The following is a 20,169-nucleotide window of genomic DNA, read 5'->3' as shown; positions in this document are numbered from 1 at the left end:
CGAGCCGCGGCCGCGCCCGGAGCTGGGGGTCGGGGCGGCAAAAATTGCCAGGAAACGGCAAGTTGCCATGGCAACCGCATCGCCCGGGGATGGGGCGGGCGGGGGGACCGACCCCGTGCCCCTCTGCGCCGCAGCCGTGCGCTCCCGCTCCCGATTGGCTGCCGCAGGCCTCAGCCACGCCCCCAGCAACAGTCCCGCCCCTTGGAGACGCCCCCCCCTCCGCGGGAAGCGGCGCCGCCGGGGCCGCCCCTAATGGGCGTGGCGGGGAGGCGTGATCGCCGAGGGGAGGGACCAATGGGAACGGGCGCAGGGTGTGCCGGGGCCAATGGGAGGGAGGGGGGCGTGTCCCGGTAGTGGGAAGCGGGGAGCGGGCAGAGCGGCGGTGTCCGGACGCGGCGGCCGGGGTGAGTGAGTGAGCGAGCGAGCGAGCGAGCGAGCGAGCGAGCGAGCGAAGGGCAGGGGGGAGCGGGGCTGGGGAGCGGGGCTGGGGAGCGACCCCCTCCGGGCTGCCCCCTCCTCGGGGCGGCGGGGACCCCTCCCCGCATTGCCCCCTCCCCGCATTGCCCCCTCCCCGCATTGCCCCCTCCCGGCCCTACCGCCCCGCTGGGGTCCCCGGTGGGCTGGGGCGCGGCGCGGCGCGGCGCGGCGCGGTGCTGGCCCGGGCCGGTTGCGGACCCGTTGCGCAGGGGGGAACACTGAGCCCGGGGGCCGCAGCCCCTCTTGCAGCGCCGGGGCTGAGCCGGCTGGGGGTGAAAACACGGAGGGGAGGGGTACCCGCACCCACGCGTGACGATACCCGCACCCACGCGTGACGTGGGCCGGGGCCACGCGGGTGATAACGGAGGCAGATTTGGGCCACCCGGCGTGCGTCAGCGCCGCTGCCTCCCTCCCCGCTGCTCTCCGCCGGGAAGGGGCCGGGCTGCTGGGGGGGACCCAGGGCGTGGGGCTGTCGGGGGGGTGCGTGGGGTGCCCGTCACCCCGGGGCTGTGGCTAGGGCTGGGAGTTTTGACCCCCCCAGGTGCCCCCCCTGGTACCCAAGCACCCCACCGCTTTGCCCCCAGCCCCATCACGGAGCCGTGTCCTGACCTTTTCCCTTTTCCCTCCCGGCTCTTTTCCAGGCTGGACCATCTCGTCTTTGGGCAGCGGTGGGGCGCGGGGGTCTGCCGCCCCCCGGCCCCCGGAGGAGCTCCCTGCCCTTTCGACTCCGCGGTTTTTAACCTGCTTTCCCCCAGGGCTGCTGCTGGTGATGGTTTTTCCATGAATTTCCCCGCGCTCCGTGGGCCGGGCTGCTGACGGAGCCGTTTCGGGCACCTGCTTCCCGCTGCCGAATTCCCCGGGGAGGCAGCGTGGGCCGGGCCGGAGAGAGCGGCTCTTCCCGTGGGACGCCCGGGGAAAGGGGTCTGGGGGGGTCTGGGACCTGGCGCCCGGCTCTGCCTGACCCTGCCCGTTCCCTCCGCAGCTCCGGCGGCGCGCCATGGCCTCCTGCCCGCGCCTCTGAGGTTCCGCGCGAGGACGGCGGCCGCTGCGAGGACGCATGGCTACGGCTAGCAAGGGTGAGCGAGTCCCCGCCATCCCGCTCCCGCCGAATTTCGGACTGCTCTCCAAATGTGTTGCCCCTTCCCGGGGGTCCCTCTGCCCTTCCCGGGGGTCCCTCTGCCCGCTCCGTGCCCGGAGGCTGCGGGGAACCCGGGGACGATGCTGCAACTGTTTTTCCGCTGCGAGTTGCGAGCGAGCACCCGCTGAGGGGGGCTGCGGCGGGGGGGGGCTGCAGCGGGGCGCTGCCGGCGGCGCTCAGCCGTGGTTCCGCACGCCGGTGATCGGCGCGGCCCCTGGCACCCCCTGTCCCGGGTCAGGCTGCTGCAGGAGCCAGTTGGTGCTGGCTGCTCCCAGGGTGGTCCCGGATTCTCCTGGGCCCCGAAAGGCTCTGGCGGTGCCGGGCTCAGGGAGCCGGGCGCTCTGTGGGTGCTGGGAGGGGACCCCGAAATGCCGCTGGTGCGAGGCGCCGTGCAGCCGCCGCGCCGAGACAAAGCCCGGAGAGGCTCTTTGTGCCGCTGCCGGGTGTGATTTCATCTCCCTTTGTGCGCCCAGTCACGGCTCTGGCCTCCGCCGCCGCTTCGCCGCTGCCGGTGAGCGGGACCGTGGGACGGCTCCATCCCGGGGGATTCCTCCCGGCGCCGCCCGCGCCGGCGGGACGAGGGCCCGGCGATGCCGAAGGCCAAGCGGGTTGCCTGTCCTGGGCCGCCTTGTTCTTGGCTGTGTTGGGGAGAGGGGCTGGGGGTCCCTGGGGAGCCTCCGGCCCCCTGCGCTTCCCTGCGCCCGGCCCTGCCTCCCCTGGCTGCCCGTGTTTTGGGAGGGACACGTGGTGCCTCCGCAGGTGACGTCCAATTCCAGGGCTTGCGATCGCTGTCCCACCACAGCCGCATCGCTCTGCAAGTGGCTGAGTCTCTCTCTCTCTTTTTTTTATTCTTTTTTTTTTTTTTTTTTCCTTCCTTTTCCCCCCCTGCGTGCGGGGAAGGGATTTCTGCCGCGCTGTTCCGGCCGAACAAAGCCGAGTTATTAAATCCGCGGCGTTTCCAGCCCGCGGGCACAAAGAGCCTTTTCTGGGAGGAGGCGGCAGGCTGCCGGCGGGGTTCTCGGGGTGTGCGGAGGGGGAGAGGCCCTTCCCCTTGTCCCGCTCGTGTCCCCTCCCCGGCACAGCCCGTGTCCCCGCTCATCCCGCTCCTGTGCTCTGGGAAAATGGGGGGAGCGAAACGGACGGGGACCCCCGCAGCCCCCGCTCCGAGGGCGAGCTCTGCGTGCCCACCGGTGTCCCTGTGCCCCCTCCCCAGCCCGTGGCGTTTTGGAAATGAGCTGGGGGGGACACGGAGCTGGGGACGGAGGGTGGGCGTCCCGGGGCGGGAGGGGGTGACGCCCGGGCTCTCTCCCATCCTCCCGCGCAGGCAGCAAGACGAAGGGGGGGGGCGTGCGCTTCGCCCCCAGCCAGCCCCCCGAGGCGGCCCACGGCCACGTGCGCTTCGACGAGAAGCTCCGCGACTCGGCGGTGATGGTGACGCAGGAGAAGGACGGCAGCTTCCTGGTCAAGGTGCGCGCGGGAGGGCGAGGAAGGTCCGTGTCCCGCGGGAAGGCCCTCGGGATCTCCCCCGCTGGCCCGGGCGCGGCGGGAGATGCCGAGCCGGCCCCTCCGTCCCAGCCGCTGCTCTGTTGGCCCCTTTCTCCCCAAAACTAAACCCCGAGGAGAGCGTCGGGGTTCCTCCCCGGCTCCGGAGCTCCCTCCCGGCTGAGTCAGGCGTTCCTACCGGGCGGATGACGGATCAGCGCCCTAAAAACGGCGCGGCATTGCCTAGCAATCGCCGGCCGTGGGTGGCTGTTATTATTTTTCCCCGGCTCGTGCCGCCAGCGCCCCGGCACCGCACATGCCTCCGCGGGGAAGGGGGCCCTTGCGCGGAGCGGGACCAGCCCTTCCCTCCGGAGAGGTTTGGGGGGCACCCGCACCCCGCCCCGCGTCTCAGAGGTGGGAGGGACCCCTCATCCTCACCCCTGTGGAGAAAAGGCTTTCGGGCCAGACACCAAATGTCTTCCCGCGGCCCTGAAATCCCGGAGCGAGGCCTCGGAGCCGCTCGTGGCCGGGAATCTGCGGCGGCACGCTTGCCGGTTGGGCTTGGCGGCGTTCGGCGAGCGCTGGGCGCCCCGTGGCCCCGCAGGCGACGGTCGCTCTCGGCCGGGCCGGGGCCTGGCTGGGCTCTGGGCCGTGCCGCAGCCAGGGTTTGCTCGCCGCTCCCTTCCCAAAATGACCTTTTCTGGAGGCAGGCTGTGCTCCGGAGGCGGCCGGCTGCGGGAGGGCTCTGGTTTTCGTCGTGGCCGTGGATAAACGCGGTGGGGGGGGGTGCGCTCTGGGAGATGTCTTGGCTTTTAGGGGCCAAAGACGGCAGCCGCACGCGTTCGGCTTGCGCGGGGAAAGCTGGGCTCTGCTCCCGCAGCGCCAGAGCTGGCTCTCGGGGCTTTGCCCAAAACCCGTTATTTTTGCTGCTCACGTGGCCCAAACAGACGTGTTTGCTACGTTTTCCCAATCATTTAGGAAACAGCCGCCCACGGCTGCTGCCCCCACCTCCCCGTGGGCTCTCGGGTGCCTGATGCTGCTGGGTCCCCGTCCCCGGGGCGGGACGCTGGCCGCACGGGACCACCCGCGGCGTGGGGTGACCCCCGCCGTGTCCCCCTCCCCGGCAGGTGGGGTTCCTGAAGATCCTCCACAAGTACGAGATCACCTTCCTCCTGCCCCCCGTGCAGCGGCTGGGGAAGGACGTCTGCGCCGTTCCCCTCCCCAACCCCAACCTCCGCGTCACCGGCGTCACCTCCCTGCCCGAAGGTAAGGCCCCCGCCTTGGCCCCCGCTTTGTCCCCTTGTCCCCCCTGCCCCTGTTTCCACGCCGCCGGACCCCTAAGTGCCCGTGGGGGTGGCAGGGAAGGGGTCTGCCTCACGCTGGGGGTCCCATGGGGAGCGCGAGGCGGCTGGCAGCCCCCTGGCCCCGGGTGCGCCCGGGGAGGTGCCCTTGCCGGGTGCGGGGGATGATTCCCCTCGCGTGGGGACCCCGGAGCCCCCCGTGCTGCCGGGGGTTTGCTCTGCTCCGTGCCCGTGCTGGGGTCTGGCTGTGTGGCAGCTGTTGGCCGCAGGGCTGGGGGTCCTGCTCCTCTGCCCCCCCTCCCTCCCCATCCCCCTCCTGGCTCCCCCAGCCCTCGCTCCCGCTCCGTCCCTCAGGGCGGGTTCGGTCGCAGCCGGCACCCAGCCCCGCGGCCGTCGCTCCGTCCCCTGCAGACCCCGTCTCCGTAATTTATTGCCTGGAATTGGGGGGGCCGTGGCTCTTTTGGCCGCTGCCTTTGGGGACGGGGACGGGGTTTGGCTCCAGGAGGCGCCAGGCCCGTGCTCCGTCCCGGCTCTGCTCTGGGATGGGTTTGCCCGGAGAAGGGACCCGGAGCGCGTACGGTGGCTCCGGCGCTGGCGGCCGTCCCGGCGACACGGGACCCGCTCTGGTGCCGCGGCGGCCCACGAAACGCTTTGGGGCGCCTCGGGTGGTCCCGCCGAGGGACCCGTCCCCTCCGGCTCCCTGGGGCGTCGCTCCCCGCAGCGAGGGGCCGGGAGGGGCTGCGGTTTTTCCCGCGCCGCCGCTGGTCCCGGCCCAGCGACGCACTTAGGCTGTGTTTGCTGGAAGCTTCCCACCTCGGGCCGGCGCGGGCCCGGGGCCAGGGCTGCCGCGGCGTCGGGGGAAGGAGCCCCCGGGGACCCCGCGCGGGGGCACGCGAGGGGTGCGGCGCCCCGCGGCGCGGCTGGCAGCTCTCCCTGTCCCCAGGGTACAGCGTGCGGTGCGAGTACACGGCGCACAGGGAGGGCGTCCTGAAGGAGGAGGTGGTCCTGGCCGGCGAGGCCGGCGAGGGCGCGTGCCTCAGGGCGGTGGTCCAGGCCCGCGTCATGGGTAAGGGGGCGCGGGGGCCTCGCGCGCGGCTTTGGGAGCGGCCGGTGACGGGGAGAGCTCTGTAACCGGTGTCCCGTGTCTGGGGAGCTGGGGGTCCCTGCACCCCCCGGACCCTGCTCCCTCCTTCCCCAGCCCCGTTTCCCTCCAGTTCTCCCAGTTCAGCCGCTGCATGGTGGACATTTCTGTGGAACTGTCTAAACCGGACACCTTGCACCCCAAAACTCCCCACCCCAGGGGCCCTGGCCAAGCCCACCGGGCTCCCCCCCCTCCAGCCTCCCCGAAATGGCTGTGGAAGGGGGACGAGCCCCAGCGTCCCGTCCCGTCCCGCAGACCGGCACCACGGCACGCCGATGCTCCTGGACGGGGTGCGCTGCGTCGGCGCCGAGCTGGAGTACGACTCGGAGCAGAGCGACTGGCACGGCTTCGACTAGCCCCCCCGCGGGCCCCCGGGACCCAGCACCTTTAAAAAAGAAGAGGATAAAAAGGAAGAAACCGCCCCAAACTCCCCGGCTCTGCGGCCGTGGAGCTGGGGCCAGCTGCTGCTGCCTCCCCCTCCCCGCTCTGGGACGGGGGTCCCCAAAGCCCCGGCACTGGGGAGACCCCTCCTGCGCCTCTGGGCGGGGGTCCCGCGCGCTGCCGGCGGCTCCCGCTGCTCTCCTCTCCCTTTCCCCCCGCGCCGGGGTGGGATTTTCCCTCCTGGGGTTTGGAGCTGAGCTGGGCCGTGTCCGGCAGCGGGAGGGACGCTGGAAGCCCGGGGCGTCACCGCTGCCGGCGTCCCCATGCCCATCCCCGTCCCCTCCTGTCGCAGCATTGCCTTGTCTCCCTCTATTTTCCCTTTTTTTTTTTTTTTTCCTTTTTTCCCCGGTGGGGCCGGCGGTGCGAGGGCGGGGAGGGGCGGCGGGGCCGGGACGGCGCCGGGAGGCTCTCTGTGCCTATATATATATATAAATATACAGATCCGCGGGGGTGTGCCTGGGGGGGTACAAAATCCACGGGGGTAAATAACGAAGCCCCCCCGAGAGGGGGCTGGAGCCCCGTTAGCCCCCCGGAACGCGGCCCGGGTAAAACCCCTCGAGGAGGGGGGCGGGGGCAGGACGGGGGTGCAAACTGCCCCCACCTCCCGGTAAAAGGGGGCTGGGAGTGGATAGGAGCCCCTAAAAGGTGTGTGGGGGGGTATTTTTGGGTGCCACGGGCCTTACCCCAACTTGGGGGGCAGCCTGGGCCCAGCTTGGCTGGGCAGCAATGCCCCTGCCCCACTGGGCCGTGCCGGGGGGGTTCGTTCCCCCTTTCCTACAGTGGGACCCTGCCCCATTTCTGTGGGGGGCGCGGGTGCCGGGATGCAGGGAGCAGCTTTGGGGTGTCCCGGGAGGAGCGGGGGCCGCTTGTCCCCTCTGCCCGCGGGGGTCCCGTGGGGCCGCAGCCCAGAGCGGGTGCTGGCGGGGGGCGCGGGGGTCCCCACGCAGCCCGGGGCGGGGCGGGGGGCTCAGTTGGAGAGGAAGTCGATGGTGGCGCGCACCGTCTTGGCGGTGCGGAGGTCCATGGCGGTGACCTTGATCTCCGTGTCCCCGAACTGCATGCTGGCGCGGATCTCGCGGCGGCCGCGCGCCTCGCCCGGCGCCTCCAGCTCCAGGCTGACGGTGCCGCACTTGCGCACGCCGGGGTCGGTGATGTAGACGACGTCGTCGCTGGCGCAGCAGTAGATGTTGATGATGGTCTTGCGCTGGCCCGGCCGCGCCGGGCAGTAGCTGCGCTGGACCACCTCCCCCAGCGCCACGGACTGGTCGACGGAGACGAATTTCTCGAAGATGTCGGTGCACCAGGCCTTGCCCTCCTTCACCAGCAGCTTCTCGGGCGGGTGCTTCCCCTCCACGAACTTGTTGAGCACCCCCACGCCGTAGGTGAGGGGGGAGCGGCGCACGCGGACGATGGCGGGGTCCAGGCCGAAGAGCACGGCCCCTTTGAGGATGGTCAGCCCCACGTCCTGCGGGATGATGACGCGGCAGGCGGGGCCGAAGGCCGCCTGCACGGCGTGCTGCAGCATGGCCGACTCCGCGAAGCCCCCCACCAGGAAGAGGAACTTGACGCCTTGCACCTCCGGCTTCTTCAGGAGGTCGTCTGCGGGGGGGAAGGGGGGCGTTGGGCAGGGCCGGGGGGCTGCCCGCGCTCCTCTCCCTGGGGCCAGGAGCGGCTGGGGGTGCCGCCGCGGGGACCCCCCACCCGGTTCCTACCGATGTGTTTGATGATCTGGCTGATGGTGGGCTGGAAGAGCTCGGCCATGGCCTCGGCGGACATCCGCAGCATCCCCTGCGACGACCACTTCACAAAGTTGACGCTGGGGAGGCACAGAGGGTCCAGGGCCGCCCCTCTCCAAAGGCTCCCCGCCCCAGGGACCCCCCAGCCCCAGCAGCAGACCCCCCCCACCTGCCCTTGCCCTCTCCCCCGCCCAGTTTGGGTCCCTGGGGGTCTCACTTGCTCTTCTTGAGGGCGGTCTCCACGTTCTGGCCCCGGTGCTTGCGGTAGAAGTCGATGAAGGAGAAGGGCAGGGAGATGTTGAGGGGGCTGGCGCGGGAGGGGGCTGCCGCCCGCTTGCGGGCTTCGAAGGCGATGGTCAGGTCCACCCAGGCGGCCGGGCGCTTGGCTTTGAAGGTGGCGATGAAATCCTCCCCGAAAATGTGGCACAGCAGCTGCTCGAAGGCCAGGTCCACCCCCACCGCCCCGTAGGGACCCCCTGTGTGGGCGGGGGGCTGCGTCGCGCAGTGTCCCCGTGGCGCACGCGTCTCCCAGAGCCCCCCCAGCGTCCCCTAGCAAGGTGCGAGACCGCGGCCCCCCCCCAGCCCTGCTGTAGCTCCTCTGCGGGGGGATCGGGGTGGGGGGACGTGGAGGGGAGCCCCCCGCCCAGGGCTGGGCCAGGGTGCAGGGACGGGTCCTGCGTTGGCAGGGGGACGTGGAAATGCCCCCCCGCAGCGGGGAGAGGGGGGACAGCCGTCCCCTGGCCCAAAGGGGACCCTGATGGGGGTCCCTGGATGATGTTCAGGGGGCTCGGTGCCCCCCCCCCCCCGATTTCTCCTGGGGTGCACGACCACCACGTGCCAAAATCTGACCCCTGTGCTGGGCTGAGGCCGGGGGTCTCGCGCGCCCCCCAGGTCAGGGTGGGAAGCAGCACCCTTGTCCATCTGTCCCCCCAGCCCAGAACGTCTGTCCCACCTGAGCCCCTCTCCCATCTGAGACCCCCAACCCACTCCCCCTGTCCCTCTGTCACCCCCCAACCCAAAAACCCCATCCCACCTGAACATGTCCCACCTTGCCCCCCCTGAGCCCAGTACCCCTGTCCCACCTGAGCCCCATCCCATCTGAACCCCCCCAGCCCAGCACCCCGTCCCATCTGAGCCCCATCCCATCTGAACCCCCCAGCCCAGCACCCCTGTCCCACCTGAACCCCATCCCATCTGAACCCCCCAGCCCAGCACCCCTGTCCCATCTGAGACCCCATCCCATCTGAACCCCCCCTGAGCCCAGCACCCCGTCCCATCTGAGACCCCCAACCCACTACCCCTGTCCCACCTGAACCCCGTCCCATCTGAACCCCCCCAGCCCAGCACCCCTGTCCCACCTGAGCCCCATCCCATCTGAACCCCCCCAGCCCAGCACCCCCATCCCACCTGAACCCCATCCCATCTGAACCCCCCCAGCCCAGCACCCCGTCCCATCTGAGCCCCATCCCATCTGAACCCCCCAGCCCAGCACCCCCGTCCCACCTGAACCCCATCCCATCTGAACCCCCCCTGAGCCCAGCACCCCGTCCCATCTGAACCCCCCCAGCCCAGCACCCCTGTCCCACCGCCCCCCCAGCCCATCCTCTCCACCCTCCTTTGCCCCCAGCCCCCCCCCAGCTCCCCACTGACAGCAGGCAGTGTCACCAGGCACGGAGGGGACCCCGGCCCGGGATGGGGGGTCCCGGGCGGGGGGCTGCGGCCCACCTGAGGCTTTGTACAGCTCCTTCAGCGTCCCCTGCGGCTTCTCGATCTGGTGCACGGTCAGGTCCACGGTGCCGCCGCCGCAGTCCGCCACGACGTACCGGTCACCTGCGGGCCAGGACAGCCGCCCAGTCGGGGGTCCCGGCCCCCCCGGCACCGGGGCTGAGCCCCTGGGACACCCATCCCGCGGGTCGGAGCGGCCGCCGGGACGCAGCCCCCGCACTGCGCGTTCCCCGGGGAAAATTCACCAAATTTCGGGGTTCAGGGGTTTTTCCCCACGCTGAAACCCAGCTGACGAGGTTTGGGGGGGGGGACGACACGCTGCGGCGTCTGCTGGGAACAGCGGGACGGGAAGGTGGCGGACGGGCCCTGCCCTCGCCGGCATCGCCTGGGGGTCCGGACCGAGCGGCCCCCCGGCCCCCCGCGCTCCTACCTGCCTGCATTTCGGCCCAGAGCTCCCCGACGCCCGACTCCACCAGGAAGGTGCGGCTGTGGCGGGACCGCCGGAGCTGCTCGCGGGCTGCGGGACGGAGCCGAGGGGCCGGCGTCAGCCTGGGGGGCAGCGGGAGCGCCCCGGGATCCCCGCCGGCGGGTGGGGTCTGCACTGGGAGCACTGGTTGCCCAGTCCCCCCGAACCAAGGCATCCCACCGCTCTGCCCGGGATCCCGTGGGATCGCACCTCACGGCACCCAGCCGGCAATGCCCGGGCCCGGAGGTGTCCGTGGGCGATGCGGCCCCCTTCTCCCCAGCCCGGGTGGGGTTTCCTCTCACCCCCCGGCCCGGGACAGGGCCATCAAAGCTGCCCGGAGGGCGGGGGGCTGCTTGGAGCAGGTGGGGCTGCCCCAGCGTATTTTCGGTGCGCCGAGATGGACGCAGCACGCCAACTTCGTCAGCTTCAGCGCTGGCACGCGGCTCAAGCCCCACGGCAAAATCAGGATGCGGACCCGGCCGTACACCAGACGCCGGCACATCCCAGCTCCAGGCTTGGTCCCAGCTGGATAAACCGGCTCTGTCCCGGTAAAGCCCCGGCTCTGCGGCCGGAGCGAAGGGGACGCCGCGCTCCCGCGAGCGTCCTCAGCGGAGGGTCCCGCGTCTCGTGGGGCCGGATCCCTGCCCGCTCCACCTCCTGCCCTTCCGGCCCCCCCCGCCCCGCCAGGCCCCTCCGCCAGCACCCGCGCGGGCGCCCCCGGCCCTCACCCTGCCGAAAGCTGGAGTCGATGGCGCGCTCGGGCGCCAGCCCGTTGGCCGGGGGTTTGCAGCTCAGGTCGATCAGCTGGTGCAGGCGAAGCTTCCGGCAGTAAATGGAGGCGGCTTCGGGCTCCAGCGCGATCAGCAGCTGCTCCGGGTTCTCCGGGGACACCAGTCCCGCCTGCCGGGACGATGGGGCGTCGGGGCGGGGAAGGTGCCGGCGCGCCGGGGCGTCCCCTGCCCATCCCGGGGGGGTCCAGCGGTGGCACCCCCAACCCAAGGGCGAGCACGCGTCCCCGTCCCCAACCCCAGTTTGCCCAACAGCACCAGTCCAGATCTCATTCCTCGGGCTGCCGGGAGGTGACGGAGGCGGGCGGGCAGCTCCAGGGAGCGGGGGGAAGGGGGGCACCCCCGGGGGTCACCGCGCGGAGCAGCCCCCCGCCCCACCCCGGGGTCCCCTCACCTTGTAGGCAGCCTCCCGCATGAACTGCTTGGCCGGCTGCTTCCAGATGGCGGGCACGGTGATCACCCAACGCACGGCCCCGCGCTCGGGCAGCGACGGGCACTGCTCCCTCAGCTCCTGGCGGCGAGGGGCGCCGGGTGAGCCCCCCCAGCGCCGGGGGTCCCAGCAGCCGGCCGCGGCGAGGCGGCCCGCGCAGCCCCGTCCGGGGAGGGGGAGGAGGGCTGCGCGGCGGCGGCGCCGGGGCCCTACCTGCACGGCGTGCTGCTTGAAGAAGCGCAGAGCGTGGGCGAACACCTCCAGTGCTTGCATTTTCTTCCCATTGACGGCTTCCAGTTCGGTTTGCATGGTGAGGTCCTGCCAGGAAGAGCCGAAACAGCTCACGCGGCCGGCATCCCACCCTGGCTCCGTCGCACCCGCCGCCCCGGACCAGCGTGGATGAGGGGCACCAAAAATTGGCCCGGCTGCGAAGGGCTAAAGCGTTGCGATGGGAGAAGCGAGCGGGGAGCCGGCCGCGCTCGGTGGGGATGTTGGCGACGGAGGTTTTGCTCCTCCATCCCTCCCGGATTTCTGCTCCCCCCAGCCCGGTGAGGGGCCAGCCCAGCCGGCGTCCCCAGGGAGGCCGGGGCGGGAGCAGGGGTCTTACGCTGGTGCTGTGGATCTTCATCTTAAACTTCTCGAAGTAGAGCCAGTCGCGGGCTTCCTCGGGGTCCAGGTCGTGGTAGTAGTCCCGCGCGGTGTAGCCGAAGCTGTGGAAGACGCCCTCCGGCGTGAGCAGCAGGCTGGTGGGGGTCTTCTGGTTGGCCACCCCGGGGTCCCCTCCTTCCCACTTCCTGCGAAGCGGAGCCGGCGGCGGCCGGTGAGCCTCGAGGCCGGAGAACGGCTCCTGCCCTGCCTCGTCCGTGCGCACGGACGACTTCCAGCCGCTTTGGGGCGGAAAGACCCCGTCCGCCCCTCACCTCATCATGTGGATGGCCTCGGGGTCGCTGGAGAAGCTGAAGGCGTAGCCGCTGGAGGTGGTGCCGAAGTCGATGGCCACCACCACGGCGAAGGAGGCGGCCGGCGGGGAGCGAGCCTCGCTTCGCTGCAAGGCGAGGGCGGCCCTCAGGGACGGTTCCGTCCCAGGGCCGGCGTGGAAACAGCGCTGACTGCTTCCAGAAATGCGGTAAAAAAAGCCCGGCGAGGGGTTAATTATCCGGGATCGGGCCGCTGGCGCTGCCCGGCAAGGGAGGCAGCCACGCCGGGTCTCCTCTGCGGCGATGCCGACAACGCGAGGCGACTCCTCCTCTTGCATCACCGGGAAGAGGGGTCCGGGGCATCCCCGCAGCCGTTCCCAAAGGCCGGCTCATGGGACCAGGGGATCTGGGCAGCCCCACGGGACCTGACTGGGGCGGCGGTGGGGGTCCCAGTTCCCTCCCAGGTTGGGGCAGCGCTGAGCCCCCCGCACTCGAACCCTGGCAGATTTTAGCTGAGGTTCCCCAAAACCGTCCTGCGCCCCATGTCGCGGAGCTGGTGTTTTACTGGTCCTGCCTTCGCCCCCGTCCCTCGCCCCCCGGCCGGCCCCGCCACGGCACGCAGGGAGCGGCGGTGCCGAAGGAGCCGCCACGCCGCCGCGAGCCCCCTCCCCGCGTCCCCGCGGGCTCCCAGCACGGGGGGCAGGCGCAGAGAGCTAAAAGCGCTCATTAACTTTTAACGCCGCCGGGTTTGCTAAGCGCAGGCGTTGGCGGCTGCGGAAGAATCCGGCGACAAGCACGGGCGAGGCGGCTGTCTCAGAAACACGCGTGTTCGGGGAGCCGCGGGGACAGCGAGCGCCGGGGACGAGGCGGCTGTGGCACGCGTTCTTCCACACCGCGCGGCCCCTGGGCGCCCGGGCCGGCACGGGCCGAGGCCGCGAGCTTTGGGAAGAGCTGGACGGGCGCTGGTGGGGCCCGCGGCTGCCTTACCGGCGACTGGGAGGGCGTCAGCGGGGCGATGCTGCAGCTGTCGTGGGGCGTCCCCGGCGAGCCGGGGGGGGACGGCGTGGGGCACCCCTCGCTGCTGGCACCTGGGGACACAGCGGGGGAAGGCGGGGGTGGGCACGGGCCCCGGTCCCTCCTGAAGACCCTTCCCCATGCTGAGGGGGACGCGTGACGTCCCGGTGAAGCTGGTGCGGATGGCAGAGGGGGTCTGCACGGGGCGGATCTGGGGTTGGGGGCCGCGGGACTGAGGGATCCGGCGGGAGCGGGGGGAGAACTTGGGAAGGAGACACTGGCCGAGGCACAGCCTGGTGCCGCCAGCTCCCTTGGCGAGGGGAGGTGTCCCCGGCTCAGCCCCGCGGCCGCACGGCACCGGCCCGGTTTGGAGAGCCGGTCACTCCGGCCAGAGCCCGCGGTGGCTCCGGGACGTCGAGGTTGATCCCCCGTGAGCCCCGGTGTGCCGGCCCGGGCCGGGGCCTCCACAGGAGCCGCGGTGGGACGCCCGGCCCCCAGCCCAGGGACGGGGCCGCCTGCGCTCCCCTAGCCACATGGCTCCAATTAGCAGAGGGGATTAATCACCCGCCCCACGACAGCGCGAGCTGACGGATGGACAGGCTCCAGCTGCGGGCGTGGGGCGGCCGGGAAGGGGCTGGCGCAGCCGACGGAACGTGGAGACCTTTCCCAAGGGATTCAACGGGGTGCGGACGCCTTTCCCGTGGAACCCGGCTGGTCCCGAATGGGGGGTCCTGGCGGCTCCCTGCTGCTTTGTCCCCCCGGCTGGCCGAGGGCCGAGCCGCTGGCGCGTGGCTCGCCGCCGCGGTGTCACGGCCGTGGCTGTGCCGCATGCCCCCCGGGAGCTGCGCTGGCGGGGCTCAGCCGCTCCACGCCGCGGCTCCGGCCCCTCCACACCTGCTCCGTAAGTGCCTTTCGCTGTACCCCCATGAATATTTGATCCCCGACAAACAGGGACACCACTCCGGGTGCCGCGGTGCGGCAGCAGGCCCCGCGGTTGGGGGAGGCTGATGTCCCCTGGCCGTGGGGGGAAAATCCTGGCCCAGGCTGGGCTGGGAGCCGGCTTCGAGCCCGGGGCTCCGGGTGCACGTGGAGCATCTTCCCTGCGGGTCCGCAGCCGGAGCCGGCACCCGCCGACGGGTGGGCGCTGGGGTCCCGGGGGGGCTGGGGGGGGCCATGCAGGGGTTTAATTCCCGCCGTCCCCTCTTCGCCCGGGCTGCGCGCCGGTTTTCCCACACAGGGTCAGGTTTCCCGGCCGCAGCTGGTTCTGGTTACCCCAGCGCGGGGGGCTCCTCCCCCGAGGGTGACTGTGGAGGGGACAAAGGCTGCTCTGGGACCCCCCAATGAGCCCCCTCCCTCGCACCCTCCCTCGCCTTACCCATCCGGAGGCTGCGCATCCCGGGCTCCAGGAGCATCGCCATGGCGGCCTCGCCTTCCCGCCTGCGAGAGGAAGAGGAGGGACGGTGGGGCCAGTGGCCGGTCCCCTCGCCTCGAGCCCCCCTCGAAGACCCCGCTCTCCCCGGCTCAGACGCCGGCTTTCGGCTCGCTGCCCGGTGCGAGAGCATCCCATCGCCTCGGCGGCCGCCCGCCCCACGCCGGGGCTGCTTTCGTCCCGTGGAACCGCGGGCGCGGGACAAGGCTTAGCTCATCGGGGAGCGGCTTCGCCCCAAGCCAAACCCACCCACGCGCCGCCGGCCCGCCGGCCAGACCCCGCTCTCGGCGGAGAAAAAGCCTCCTGCTAAAAACGTAAAAATGGCAGGTGGCGAGGTTCTCCCTGGAGCGGGGGGCGATTCGGCTCCGGCCGCCCCCGCGGCGAGGGGACGGCGAGGAGGAGCCGCGGCTGATGCGGGCTGCGGGTCAGAGCTGGGGAACGCGGTGCTGGTGGTCCCGGGAGGGGGATTCGGCAGGCTCAGGCTGTCGCGGGGGCTTCTCCCACCCAAAGTGGGTTTTGGGTGAGGCTGTGAGCTCAGGGCGTCGCCCCTCCGACGCCGGGAATCTGTGACGCCCCCGGCTCTGGGGGACCCCGCCGCGAGGGTGGGGTGGGGGTCCCGGCGGCTCCTGGCGCCCGCCCCGGCCGCTCGCACGGGAGCAGCGGTTTTTGAGGGCTTTTCCACCATTTCCGCCTCCGCGGGGGCTCGCGGAAACGGAGAGAGGAAACGAGTTCGGGAGGGCTCAGGGCAGCCGGGCCGGCCGAGCAGGGGCACGGCATCGCCGAGCGCGGCACGGGGCCCGCGGGGCGCGGGGCGGGGGCTGGGGGCAGCTGTGGGGCTGGGCTCCAGATGTGCAGGCAGCGGGAGGAGGCGTCGGGCCCCACAAGCCTCTTGTGCGGGGAGCGGGCGCGTCTGTGGGGCCGGGGAGACCCCCGGCCCTCCTGCGAGAGCCGTCGGCCGTCCACGGCTGTTGGTGGGAGCGCTCCCCTTCCCGCTGCCGTCGCTCGGCCGCGGCTGGGACGCGGGAGCCGGTGGGATGGCCCTGGCACGACTTGCGGGGTGCCCCGGCGCTTGCAGCCCCCACACGGTGGTATCGCGACAGTGGTTTGGCGCCGGTCACGGCCGTGTCCCCCGAGGACGGGGTGCGTGGGGGCCCTTCCATGCCCACGGAAGCTCAGGAGGGGCTCTACACGACGAACCCCACTCCCACCCGTGCCCGCAGCCTGCGGAGGGGCCCCCGGAGCCCCGACACCCCTCACCCCACCAGTGCCGCTGTGCTCGCCCACCAAACCGGGCAGAGACCCCCGATGTCCCGGCCCAACGGGGAGGTGACACCTGGCCAAGGGCAGAGCCGGGCAACGCGGGGTCCCCACCGTCCCCACACCCCGGGCAGGGCCTTTGCCAGCCCCCACTCGCACCAAGCCCCGCGGCCGCTTACCTCTGTGCGGGGGGGACAACTTGGGGACCCCCTCGCTCCGGCCACTGCCTTCTCGCTCCAGCCGTGCCAACCGGGCCCCGGCTCCCGCCGCCGCCAGCGATGCCCTCCTGCCCGCGGCGGCCGGCGATGCCCAGCGGCCCCGGCGGCGGCCTCGCCGCGCGGCCCCCCGCTCTCCGGCTTCCTCTGGCTTCCCCCGGCGCCTTTCCCTGCTCCCGCTCCCGCTCCCGGCCGGCGCCCAGCCCAGCCCAGCCCGCGCCTCAAATTGCAATTCCAGCTGCAGATGTGGGAGCGGGAGGAGGAGGCAGGGCCAACGCCGCCTGGGAGTGAAACCTAAACTCCCCGCTCGGCCCCGAGCCCGCCGCGGCCGCCCCGCGCCGGGGGGGACCAGGGGCTGCCGAGGGGGATGGGGCTCCCGAAACGGCCGGGGTCGGGGGTGCTGGCGGGAGAGGCACCGCCGGTGCTCCCCCTCTGCCCCGTTAATCTGCCTTTTCTCCGTCCTCACACGCGTTTGTCCTCCAGTTCTGTGGTTCCCGCTGTCCTGGCCGACGCGCGTGACGCAGCCCCGTGGCCCTCTGCGCCCGTCCGTCCGTCCGTCCGTCCGTCCATCCCGACCTCAGCGCCCCACTTCCCCCCGCCCCACAGCCCTCCCCAGCCCTGCTGCCCTCCGGCCGGCGCTCCTGGCTCCCGCTGTGCCGGGGCGTCCCGAGAGCGGGGGGCAGGCGGGGGCTCCGTCCCGCGGCTCCCGAAGGTCTCTGTGCCGAGAGGAAACCGTCCGTGGGGGACTGAAAGGCACAGGCAGATCACTGGGGTCACTGGGATTGCTGGGATGATTGAGATCACTGGGATCTTTGGGATCACTGGGGTCATTCGTGTCACTGGGATCATTGGGATTGTTGGGATCATTGGGATCATTGGGATTGTTGGGATTGTTGGGATCGTTGAGATCACTGGGATAATTTTGATCATTGGGATCAGTGGGATCATGGAGATCATTGGGATCACTGGGATCGGTGAGATCGTTGGGATCATTGCGATCGTTGAGAAGACTGGGATTATTGGGATCATTGGGATCACTGGCATCATCGGGATCACTGCACCAGGGGAAACCTTGGGCCAGTCCCGAGGGGCACGAGGCTGCGGGGGCCCAGCGGAGGGGCAGGACCGCGGGCGGGACTGACCACGGGCCGGATGGGATCAGAGGACGGGCGTGGAGACCCCCGCGGCTGGGCACGGGCGGCAGCGGGGGCGGCGGTGGCCTGGGCAGGACGGGCTGGCGCTGGCGGGGGACGCACGAGGGGCCACCGCGGCCGCACTGTCCTGTGCCAGCGCCTGCCTGGCTGCGGGGACGTCCAGACACCGAGGGGGGCAGGAGGTGATGCCGAAGCAGCGGTGAGCTGAGCGCTTTGCCGGAGCCACGGGTCCCAGTTTGGGAACTGGGAAGAGCCTGGAAAATGCCTCGCTGTGTGCTGGGCTGGGAGCGGGCAGGAGCTGGAGCCGCTCGCTGTGGCTTGCTGAGCAGGCTGCATGTGCACACATATGTGCATGCGTACACGCGTGTGCACATGTTGCGTCCTGCCTCCTGCAGCGAGTGCCTGGTTGTACTGGGGCTGTGCTGGGGCTGTGCTGGAGCTGGGGGGTCGAGGTGACGGGCTGGGGGGCAGGAGCAGGGTGGTCTCGGTCCCATGGCTGCCCCGCAGCCGGGAAGCTTCGGGAGGACGAGGAGGAGAGGAAGAGCAGGGCGGAGGGGCCGCGCCCATGTTTTCGGCCCTGGAGCCCGCTCCGGGATGAGGTAGCGCTTTCCGGCGATTGAGGCAGGGCCCGTGGAAACGCCGCGGCGGGACAGGAAGCCCGGGAGAGCGGGGAGCCGCAGCTGGGAAGCCAGCGCCGGACCCCGGCCGAGGACGCAAAACCCCACGGGGGGAAAACGAACCCGGAGCCAGCACCGGCCCCCCTGCCCAGTTCACCCAGTTTGCCCCTCCGAGGGCAGGAGGCATCTCCAGGAGGAGCGAAGCAGGGAGCTGCTCCTTCCTGTGCCGGGACCTGCGGGACGAGGGCGATCTTCATCACCATCGTCACCATCGTCTCCCACCGCCACGTCCCGACGCGGGACGGAGGGGCAGGCGGCGGTGCCACCAACCAGACCTTGATGCCGAGGGGATCCCACGGGGAACGGAGGGGGTGCTGCCGCCCGCCCCCCTCCCCGCACCGGCGCAGCCTGGGAAGGGCCGGCTCGCTTCCTTCTCACGCCCGGCCAAGGGCAGCGCGGCCATGCCGTGCCGCCGGGCGGGGTGGGCACCCGCCGGCTCGCCCGCTTTCCCGTTGCCGCCCGTCCCACCGTTCCCACTGCCCCTCGCACAGCCGCGGCCCCCCGCGCCCCGTCCCACCCGCACACAGCCTTGTACCCGGGGCCGAGCGCTGCCCCAGGCCGGGCGGGGGAGGCTTTTTCGGGTTGGCAGCCCCCCCTCCGGCTTCCCACGGGAACCGCGGGGAGATGGAAAGCACCGGGGCGCGGGGGCCATCTGCGGTCGTTGCGCGTGAGTTTGGGACGGGCCGGCAGCAAACAGCCCGTGCCTCAGTTTCCCCACCGTCCCTGTCCCAGAGGTTTTGGGGAGGGGTGCACTGGGTGGGGGGGGGGGCAGGGACCTGGCTCTTTACCGGCCGAGCCCCACGAAGCTGCCGGTGGTGCCCCCCAAACCCCCTCCGTGCCCACGGGGGCTGAGGGGGCTGCTGAGGGGGCTCGAGGCACAGACGGGGATGAGCTGGCTCGCGGGTGACCCACCCGCCTCCCCCCTCCCACACACTTGCACATGGACACGCTCTTGCACATGCATGCACACGTGTTCTTGCACACACACACACGCACACACACGCGCACACGCACACGCACACACACACACACACAGCAAACCACAGCTGTGCGCAGCCCTGGGCCACCGCCCTTTCCTGCCGAACATGCCCTGCACACGCATCCGCACACGCGTGTGCACACGCAGCCCCGGCTTCCCCAGGAAACGCCGCGGCACAGGGCTCACCGGACCGTCCGGCTCCCCGGGCCGGCGTTGTCCCCGGTTGTCCCAGCTTCCCTCCCGGCCTCTCCCCGTCCCCTGCGCCGGCACGGCCGAGGCCGAAGGCCCGGCCGGACCCGGGGTCCCTGTCCCAGCGCTGGGTCCCCGTGGGGTGCGGGAGGAGGAGGAGGGTGCTGGCGGAGGCTGATGCGGGGCTGCGGGTGGAAGGCGGCCATCGATCCCCAGTGACGGCCCCGTGCCAGGCGGGGGGGCTGCGGCAGGGAGCTGCCCCTTCCCTGGGATTTTTGCCACCCCTGGGGGCTCAAACCTGGAACAATCCCATCACACGGTTGATGTGCATGGGGGGGACATTTCTCCCTCCCTGTCTCCGGGACTGGCGCAGAGTCCAACCACGGCATCGCCCCGCCACGGCATCATCCCGCCACGGCATCATCCCGCCACAGCATCGCCCCACCACGGCATCATCCCGCCACGGCATCATCCCGCCACGGCATCGCCCCACCACGGCATCATCCCGCCACGGCATCGCCCCGCCACGGCATCGCCCCATCACGGCATCATCCCGCCACGGCATCGCCCCACCACGGCATCGCCCCACCACGGCATCGCCCCGCCACGGCATCATCCCGCCACGGCATCACCTCGCCACGGCATCGTCCCACCACGGCATCATCCCACCACGGCATCACCCTGCCACGGCATCGCCCCGCCACAGCATCGCCCCATCACGGCATCATCCCGCCACGGCATCATCCCGCCACGGCATCGCCCCACCACGGCATCATCCCGCCACGGCATCGCCCCGCCACGGCATCACCCTGCCACGGCATCGCCCCGCCACAGCATCATCCCACCACGGCATCACCTCGCCACGGCATCGCCCCACCACGGCATCATCCCGCCACGGCATCGCCCCACCACGGCATCGCCCCGCCACGGCATCATCCCGCCACGGCATCATCCCGCCACGGCATCGCCCCGCCACGGCATCACCCCGCCACGGCATCACCCCACCACGGCATCGTCCCACCACGGCATCATCCTGCCACAGCATCGCCCCACCACGGCATCGCCCCGCCACGGCATCATCCCGCCACGGCATCATCCCGCCACAGCATCGCCCCGCCACGGCATCACCCCGCCACGGCATCACCCCACCACGGCATCGTCCCACCACGGCATCATCCTGCCACAGCATCGCCCCACCACGGCATCGCCCCGC

At 71.7% G+C, this 20,169-nt stretch overlaps 2 protein-coding genes across 2 annotated transcripts; one reads left to right on the top strand and one right to left on the bottom strand.

Moving 5' to 3' along the window:
• Positions 1-348: 348 nt before the first annotated feature.
• ADISSP (adipose secreted signaling protein) lies at positions 349-6,292 on the top strand. The gene is made up of 6 exons (XM_086747158.1): positions 349-404; positions 1,460-1,553; positions 2,940-3,082; positions 4,225-4,363; positions 5,342-5,464; positions 5,795-6,292. The coding sequence occupies exons 2-6, from the start codon at positions 1,535-1,537 to the stop codon at positions 5,893-5,895; spliced, it is 525 nt and encodes a 174-aa protein (XP_086603284.1). The 5' UTR covers positions 349-404; positions 1,460-1,534; the 3' UTR covers positions 5,896-6,292.
• Positions 6,293-6,387: 95 nt separating this feature from the next.
• HSPA12B (heat shock protein family A (Hsp70) member 12B) lies at positions 6,388-16,125 on the bottom strand. Its single transcript, XM_086747157.1, has 13 exons — positions 15,922-16,125; positions 14,432-14,493; positions 13,030-13,130; positions 12,046-12,170; positions 11,733-11,919; positions 11,339-11,443; positions 11,090-11,206; positions 10,636-10,807; positions 9,872-9,958; positions 9,442-9,546; positions 7,934-8,192; positions 7,693-7,796; positions 6,388-7,579 (listed from the first exon to the last, which is right to left on the bottom strand). The coding sequence occupies exons 2-13, from the start codon at positions 14,472-14,474 to the stop codon at positions 6,948-6,950; spliced, it is 2,037 nt and encodes a 678-aa protein (XP_086603283.1). The 5' UTR covers positions 14,475-14,493; positions 15,922-16,125; the 3' UTR covers positions 6,388-6,947.
• Between the last annotated feature and the right edge of the window lie 4,044 nt (positions 16,126-20,169).

The sequence above is a fragment of the Chlamydotis macqueenii genome, chromosome 4, assembly GCF_036417535.1.
Source record: "Chlamydotis macqueenii isolate bChlMac1 chromosome 4, bChlMac1.mat, whole genome shotgun sequence".
NCBI lineage: Eukaryota > Metazoa > Chordata > Aves > Otidiformes > Otididae > Chlamydotis > Chlamydotis macqueenii.
The sequence above is the reverse complement of the archived record's forward strand: the minus strand, read 5'-3'. Positions and strand labels throughout refer to the sequence as shown.

Excerpts from the sequence above, each read along its gene's own strand:
- HSPA12B (XM_086747157.1), bottom strand. The coding sequence starts at position 14,474 with ATGGCGATGCTCCTGGAGCCCGGGATGCGCAGCCTCCGGATGG. Across the intron at positions 13,131-14,431 it reads GATGCGCAGCCTCCGGATGG|GTGCCAGCAGCGAGGGGTGC; the intron begins GTAAGGCGAGGG and ends CTGTGTCCCCAG. Across the intron at positions 10,808-11,089 it reads TGCGGGAGGCTGCCTACAAG|GCGGGACTGGTGTCCCCGGA; the intron begins GTGAGGGGACCC and ends TCGTCCCGGCAG.
- ADISSP (XM_086747158.1), top strand. Across the intron at positions 4,364-5,341 it reads CGTCACCTCCCTGCCCGAAG|GGTACAGCGTGCGGTGCGAG; the intron begins GTAAGGCCCCCG and ends CCCTGTCCCCAG. Across the intron at positions 5,465-5,794 it reads GGTCCAGGCCCGCGTCATGG|ACCGGCACCACGGCACGCCG; the intron begins GTAAGGGGGCGC and ends CCCGTCCCGCAG.